Source organism: Taeniopygia guttata, chromosome 1A, assembly GCF_048771995.1.
Source record: "Taeniopygia guttata chromosome 1A, bTaeGut7.mat, whole genome shotgun sequence".
NCBI classification, from domain to species: domain Eukaryota; kingdom Metazoa; phylum Chordata; class Aves; order Passeriformes; family Estrildidae; genus Taeniopygia; species Taeniopygia guttata.
In genome coordinates this window covers 39,632,771-39,640,506 of record NC_133025.1, presented here as the reverse complement: position 1 = coordinate 39,640,506, position 7,736 = coordinate 39,632,771, and the positions used below count along the sequence as shown (strand labels likewise).

At 37.0% G+C, this 7,736-nt stretch overlaps 1 protein-coding gene across 1 annotated transcript in view; it reads right to left on the bottom strand.

The window, feature by feature from the left end:
* Positions 1-3,339: 3,339 nt before the first annotated feature.
* TMTC2 (transmembrane O-mannosyltransferase targeting cadherins 2) overlaps positions 3,340-7,736 on the bottom strand; it is a 267,444-nt gene continuing 263,047 nt past the window's right edge. Inside the window, exon 12 of the mRNA XM_072923133.1 lies at positions 3,340-4,473. Within this exon, the coding sequence (XP_072779234.1) occupies positions 4,339-4,473 (135 nt within the window). The 3' untranslated portion in view covers positions 3,340-4,338. The remainder of the gene's footprint in view (positions 4,474-7,736) is intronic.

Genomic DNA, 7,736 nt, shown 5'->3' with positions numbered 1-7,736 from the left:
CAAGGACTTTGTTTCCTTCTGTGCTATCTATTTTGGGAGAGAAGGCCCATCCCTGGTCCTAGAAAGTTCTCTGGACCTGGAACCCAGCTGGTTCTGCTCCCTGAAAGTGATTTCTGTCTCTGTCTCACTCAATCTCTTTGCTCACCTGTTCCCCCCTTTACCTGCCTTTCTCCTTCTCCAGCTTTTCCCTCTCCAAATATGTATTAATTCACTTGTGTACATTATTCATGTGCAAACTGGATACATATTAATGACAATTCCTGACTCTGAACACCCTACCAAAACAAGAAATCTAATAAAATCATACTTAAATGGGTTTTTTAAAGAGTAGTGTTTTATACCAAGGCAAAAAATTCACTACCTTCTTGAGACTGCACAGCCATACTCTTAAGCCAAATTGAAAGTCCAAAGTTCTTTATCCAAGGGCACCTCATATAAAATCTTATCTAAATTCAAAATGTAACCAAACAGCTCAATCATCAAGATGTGAGTGAAAAGCTATGCAGCATATATCTTACTGCTCCTGGAAATTTACACTTCTTGGGCAGAGGGGTCAGATTTTTTCTAATACTGTTTCCCAAGTCTCTTTTCCAGTGCAACGTTTCCTTTGAAGCCTTACGTAGCTTTCAAGTGACAAACTGCATGCTTTTGAAAGATGTCAGTGGCCTGGTTGGAAAAGACAGAGTGGGAGAGGCTGATGAAGTCAATGCATTTGGTTTACAGAAATTTTGTCTCAGTGATCAATAATCGTGTGGAACAGAAAGATGATTTTACTCTCCCTTTGACATGGTGCCAGCTCCATTGCCTAAGGACTTTTTTCACTGTCAAACATGTTTTGTTCTAGTATCTATAGCCAGTTTAACAGCAACATAATGTTTTACACTCAGTGGTGCCAGCTATGCTTTCACGTTTGATTTGCATTTATTCCATAAAATGTCAGTATTCTAATATGCTGCAGCACCTGGCTTTAAATCACTGGCAGCAACATAAACCTGCTGAATAACAAGTTCAGACTCAAAGAGAAGATATCAGAATGTAGTATTGATGCTGAATTTCATTTTCTAGAACTTAATGTTCACAACAGAATCTCAAATATTGTGGCAAAAGTAATTATTATTCTCAAACTAATTAGTAAATACAGTTACTTGTGGAAGCTTGAGGTGAAAAAGGTGGTACTACTGAAAAGTACACATACGTTCACTTCTCCACTGAGATTTAAAGAAGGTGCAAATATGGATAGTGTATAGCATACAAAAAACTGTCTGTCATATTGACATTCACTAACCTTTATGTCTGGAAAGTCTGGTTTTGATTTAAGATTTTTAAATTATTAAAAATTATTATTATCTGTGGTTATTTTCCTTTTGTAAAAGCAGTTTTTCTTTTAGATTTTCATAATAAGTTTCAGGACTCCTGACTAAATGTCATCATCTTACCCTGGTCAACAATTTTCATACTGACATCTAAGCTGACACAGCTGACCTGCCCTGGCTGGGAGATAAAAGGCATTAGCTCAGTGATGAGGAGTGCTAAAAGTATGATAGTGCTCAGGGAGACCTTCAGCTGAAGGAATGAATGAATGGAACTGAATTAGAGCTACTGAATGGCTCTAATTCAGTTCCATTTAGCTGTATGTCCCTACCTTTAAGATATGTCTCTGCTGCAGACTACCAGACATAGACGTGTGGGTTTGGTGGTGTTAAGTTCATGAAGAAAAAGCTAAGTAGGTGTGACTGTTTCTGGAAAGGAATACTTCTAGGGAAACAGTAAGTTGTTTCACTGAAATGGAAATATAGATGAAATGTGAATTTCATGACTTAGATTTAACAGGAAGCTCTGGGTTGTTTTTCAGTTTTGGTTCATTGGGACAAAAGTCTTGGAACCTGATCTACTGATGTTTTTGCTAAGAAAACAGAGCTTTAAAAACTATGTCAGATGTGGTAATTATGTCTATACAGACATGTCTTTAACTAAATGAGTTCAAAATTTTCCTTCATGTGGGATCAGGTAACAAACAGCCCATTTATCACTGTCCAGATCCTAAAATTAAGTCCTTATTTCTTTTTATGTTTCCCCATTGCAAACTAATGGCATGCTTTTCTTAAATACAGACTATATAATATATAAAAAAATGTTAAAGAATAAGTCATTAAAAAGCAAGCATTTTGCAACATAGTTGTTTCCACTTGGAAACCAGTAATGTGAAACTGTGTCATTTCCAATTACTGTAACTTGCTACCTGGACAAAATGGTCTTTGGAAGATAGAAACCAGAATTTATAAGTGTTTTTACCAACTTCGTGGGCCAGCACTGGGTCAAGGGGCCAGAGAGGATTATTGTTTATATAAATTGTAATTTAGTCCACTGTGTTAAAGCAATGTTCTAGAGATGAACTCTAGTCAGACTGTATCTCACGAGTTAGAAGAAATAGATTAATTCCTAGTCCAGAACCAGCAGAAGACTGAACTGCTGTGAAAATGGCCTTATCCTGTGACTGTTTTGGTCCCTTTTTTTAATTTTTTTATTCAGGCTCTTCCACTTTTTTGGTCAAAAAGCCCAGAAGAAAAACACCCCACATTTAAATTTTAGTTACTTAAAAATATCAAGCTTCTGGAAAAGAGATAAAATTTTGATAAGATTTTAAAGTATTAATGTATATGAAGATTTGGAGAAGGGAAAAACCATGGATGTTGCAATCTCTCAGGCTGGGAGAAATTTTTTTCTTTTAGACAAATACAAATCTCTTACTAATATTTTCGCAAAATCATCACTCATAGAAGGGTTCCTGCTTTGGATATGACTGAAGAAATGTCAGAAAACTTAAAGTGGAATTTGTTTTGTTTGCCAGAGCTTCACAAAAATAAGGCAGTGAGATGCATGGAAAGAAGCTGCTTTATGGCTTTGTTTTTTCCTCATGGAACACAACAGAAGGAAATGTCAAGGCTTTCAGAAGGAAACAGTTGATAGGCAGGTGCTAAAAGGATTCAATGAAATTGAATTTGACCTGGGCAATTATAGTGTTGACAGTGCGTGTATGTGTGTGCATGTATGGGTTTTCATAAATTGTTTGGCACGCTTAATGATTAGAAAAAGGCACCCAAGGTTAATACAAGATTAGTACAAAAGAACACAAAAACTGATAAAACTATTCAGTAACAACACAGCATACTTTTTTTTAAGAACTATATTAGTTCACTGGTTGAATAAAATTATATTACAGGGTGCTACACCTGGTCTATTTTCATTTTTATTCTGTTGACCAGGCAATATTAATTTTGTGCTTATTTCCAAGAAATAAAGCTTTGGTTGTTTTTTTGTTTTTTCCTTTTTTTTTTTTTTATTATTATTTTTTACATAAAATAATCCCTGGAAGCCACAGCAACCTAATTTGTGTTTATAATTATTTAGGATCTAAAAATGTTCTAGAGATCTTTAGGGACTTAAGATAGACTACAGACATTTTCTCAATACCAGTAGAATTCTTGGGTTTGGTTTCTCACTTAGTGGAAAATCATCTTCATGCACTGAGAATAAACAGGAGAAAGTGGATATTTTTTTTCCAAATGGGCATACAGTTAGATATTTGAAGTTTCTTCAGTTTTACTTTGGTATTTTCTCTAGAGTCCACAGAGAAAATGTGGAAGTATCTGTACTGAATATCCTGAATACTGGAACTTGTTGCAAAGGTGTCCTCAGTAGCTTTAAACCATTTTGCTACTATTTTCGAAGGAAATTATTTCATAGAAGCAGTCTAGCTGGTATAGGCTATCTGTTCAAAGTTTCTCACTATGCAACATAGTTACAGAGGGATTATCAAGGTCATTTAACCTATCCATCTAATATTTCTCTCTTACTTATATACGTTTTAGTCATCATCCTTGCTTTTTTGCTTACCTTGGAAAATTGTTGGGGTTTTTACTACAGTTATAGATATGTAATATTAAATTATGCATTAAAGCAATATTAAAATTGCATATTAAAGTAGGAAAACTATGCTTTAAATATGAAGGAAGTGAGAGTTAAAGGAAAAAGGAAACAACCTTCCCAGTATCCAATAGCTTTAACCTTGATGGAAACCTTCTTACCTTCCTGGCTTTTGATACGTTACCTCTCACTCTTCACAGCAAATGTATAAAAGAACTAAAAGCAGTTGCTTAGAGGAAGGAATGAAGTTTACAGGCATAATTTTACTTTGGATATTTATTAACCTTTATGTTTTTCATTTTTTAGAAATGGTTTTGACCTTTTTTCCTTAAACTAATTATGTAGGTTGAGAATGGATTTTGTTTTCTTCTGTTTTGCTGCTGCACATTACCTTGCATGACTGCTCGGATTTAATTAGTGCAGCGCAGGAATAACTCTTACCTTATTCTCTCTCTCGGTAACTGTAGAAATACTCTCACAGGGGTGAAGGTGGGTGCCATTTCCTGAACAACAGAACGAGATGGACTGGGCCCAAAAACATTCTTCAGCCTTTAGACATCAATTTGGCAAGATATGAAAATATAGAAGATGGAACAAATCAGTCACTAATAGCCAATCTGCACATTCATTAGAATCTACAGCTGGCGTAATTTAGATAAGCATAATGCAATTAGCAGAGCTGGAATTTAGATAGAACAATAGAGCTATTCCTCTTCCTCTTGAAAATATCATCAAGAGATGACAAGTAATAACAAGTAATTAATATCTTGATTAAACTTTTCCGTGAAAAAATTCAACTCCAACATCATGAACAATTATGCAGGAACATTAATTAATATTGGAAAATAGGGAAGAATATAATCTATTAAAATACTACCATCACTTGTTTTAGACTCTCAAAATATCCTATTTTATCAAGGTATATTTTGTACAACTGATGTTCAAGGAGTAGATTTTGAAATGTACTCTTTTTTTTATATGCCTACAGATAATAGAAGCGTTTTGTTGAAGGACAATTTATGGTTTATATCCTAACTGTTATATTTAAAGGGGAAAAAAAAGCATTTTACAAGTTCACATAAAATAAAAAGTATCTCATATACAACCCTCAATTCTGAGTAGGAACCCTATTCTGTTACTTCCTTAAGCAATAAATACCTTTTTGGTTGATTCACATCATTCAAAGCAGAATAGTTTCTAAAATAATTTATGTCGTTTAAAGAAAATAACAAAAGTCACTTTAGACCTTCCCAATCACAGGAACGCATTCTGTCAACTGCTCTGCAACAGGATCCAGCAGATAAATTGTGGGTAAAGAATACTAATCAGGCTTCTGTATAAACAAAGTGCCTCCTACGCATCAGTTTTTAGAAGCTTATTGTCCAAATGTTTCACTAAAACAATAACTGTCTTTTTAAAAGTCCTTCTGCCTGTAAAAGATAAACTTGCAAATTAACTTTCATAATGGTTTTTTTTGCAAGTACCAACTCTGTTGCTGCTATCAAGCAATTGCTCAATCTGTGCAACTTCAGTGATATCACATTCAGATCATTTGAGTTTCTGCACTTCTAACATTTTAGTAGTGGAGGTAGCATGTGCAGTGGGTGGTTGTGGGGAAGCAGAACCACTTCTGTGGTCAATGTGTCGGTATTTCCAATGTTAAGGCAGAGTACAATAAAAATGTTAGAAGCAAGGGTTGTACATTTTCCTCTTGCTCATCTCATTTCTCTAAAGCATAGAACAAAGGATGCTGAACACATTGATAGCACAGTGCACTCACTGAATTGTTGAACACCTAATAGCAAACCAGCACCAGCAAAGGCAGTAAATTCCTCTGAGGCAGCACTTCAGAGCACAGATTTAGCAGCAGGAGGTCCAATGTGTCCATTCTAAATTCTGAGCTCTCCAAGTACAAGAAACATGAAGACTAAGGCATACAAATTACAGGTCAAAGTAGACTGTGAAATTTCAAGGCTTCTTGTCTAAATATTGACCTAGACAAACAGACAGATGTTAAAGGGTGTTTGGTTTGTATTTCAGCTGATTACTTTTTAAGCTATAAATTACAGTCTGCAAGAGGAAAAAGTTTTCTGCAGAACAGTGTGAGGATGCTGTGTTTCAGGAAGCAGAGAGAGGAATGTGAAAGGGCAAACAGTCCCAAATTCTCTGTCCACACAAACTAAATTCTGTATGGATTCCTGGTCAGGGAAGGATAAACCAGAAGGCCTCCAAATCCCACAACCCTCCTGCAAGAGCTGTTAAACCTGAACTTTCTCCATCTCCCTAAACTTAAAGTTTAATTCCAGGTTTTGATCTTCTTGCTAATTCTTTCTAGCAGTAGTCTAAAAAGACAACTAGTAGGGAAGGAGAGAGTGTCTTCGGACAAGCTACTGTAAAAACATGGTGATATCCTCTATCTTCTTACAAATGATAAGGCCCTGTCTCTTTTCTCCCTGTGGATGACTCCTTACGCCCGTGTGGTTTGGACTGACATTAGAAATCTTCTCTGACATTACCATGTCTTCAAAGCACTACAACACTGGATTCCTGCCATAGCAAAGATCATCATATCCTCATTCCTCCAAACACCCATCCTACCACCACTAATTCGTGAGCTGAAAATGCCTCACCTTGTCACAATGTTCCTCTTTTCTCTATCAGAAGTACACCAAATAATCTTTGTCTCCTTTTCCATTTCTTCTTGAAGATTCGCCTAAAAATAAGTGACATCTTGAGCCTTCTGTTTCAAAACCATGCTCAAGCAGCCAGATGTTATTTCTTACCTGTTTCCTTCAAATTTTGCCCATCACACTCCTGAATCCTCTTACAGCTGCTGAGAATTCCAAACTCATCTATGAACCCATGAATCTTCCATTTGGTTCAAAATCCTCTAAAGCCTCCCTCCTAAGAGAGGGAACTGTTCACTTAATCTCTATTCTGACCCAGCCATTCATGTAGAATTAAATTTGCCAGCCTTATTTCTCCCCGGGAATTAAAAAATCCAGATATAAAAATCCTGCAGGGTAGGACCCTATGAAAGGGAAGGGACTCTAAAGAACACACCTGTGGGGAAAAACAAAACAAACTCCAAACCAATGGTCCTACATTCTTTGCTTAGTCTCTAAGGAAGAAATTGCATACTAGAATGCAAAGTGTATATGCTCAAGCTGTAGTTTTCCTTCTTTTCCAGGTTTCCCTTCTCTTTCAGTAATATAAGAAACAGGCTACAGGCAATGGCAGCTGTAAGGAGTTGTTCCCTTTGTGTCTCACCTATTAATTGGTCTCCATCTCAGGCTGCCTGCTACACTCGCCACAGCTCACCAACTGGGCTGCTTTTCTCTTGCCAATTACTTGCACACAGCCTGTGGACTCCAGCCATGGGAGGCTCTGCCCCAGGTATTGCCATGCACACTCAGCATGCAGTCCACCTCAGACACCTGCAGCCTTCTTACCTGTGACCATGGAGAGGCCTGACTCAGGGTAAACTATCTCATGTGCTGGAAAAGAGGGAAGCTGGTAGGTGTTCACAAAACTGAGAGGTTTCACACCAAAAATAATATCAGCTCTCAAATAGTCCTAGACATTTACAAGATCTGAGACTACTTTCCAGCTGTTTGCCTCAGGGAAAAACATAAGTACCCACCATTTTCCCACAAATTCTCTAATTGCTGTGGCAGGAGAGCCCACTCCATCCCTGTTTTCCAGCAGCCCAGCCCAGGGACCACAGCCCCAGGTGCATGGCACATGGCACTGTCTCAACACCAGGAGTTACCAGAACCATTTCTTGCTCAATTTCTCGCTGTCTGACAAGT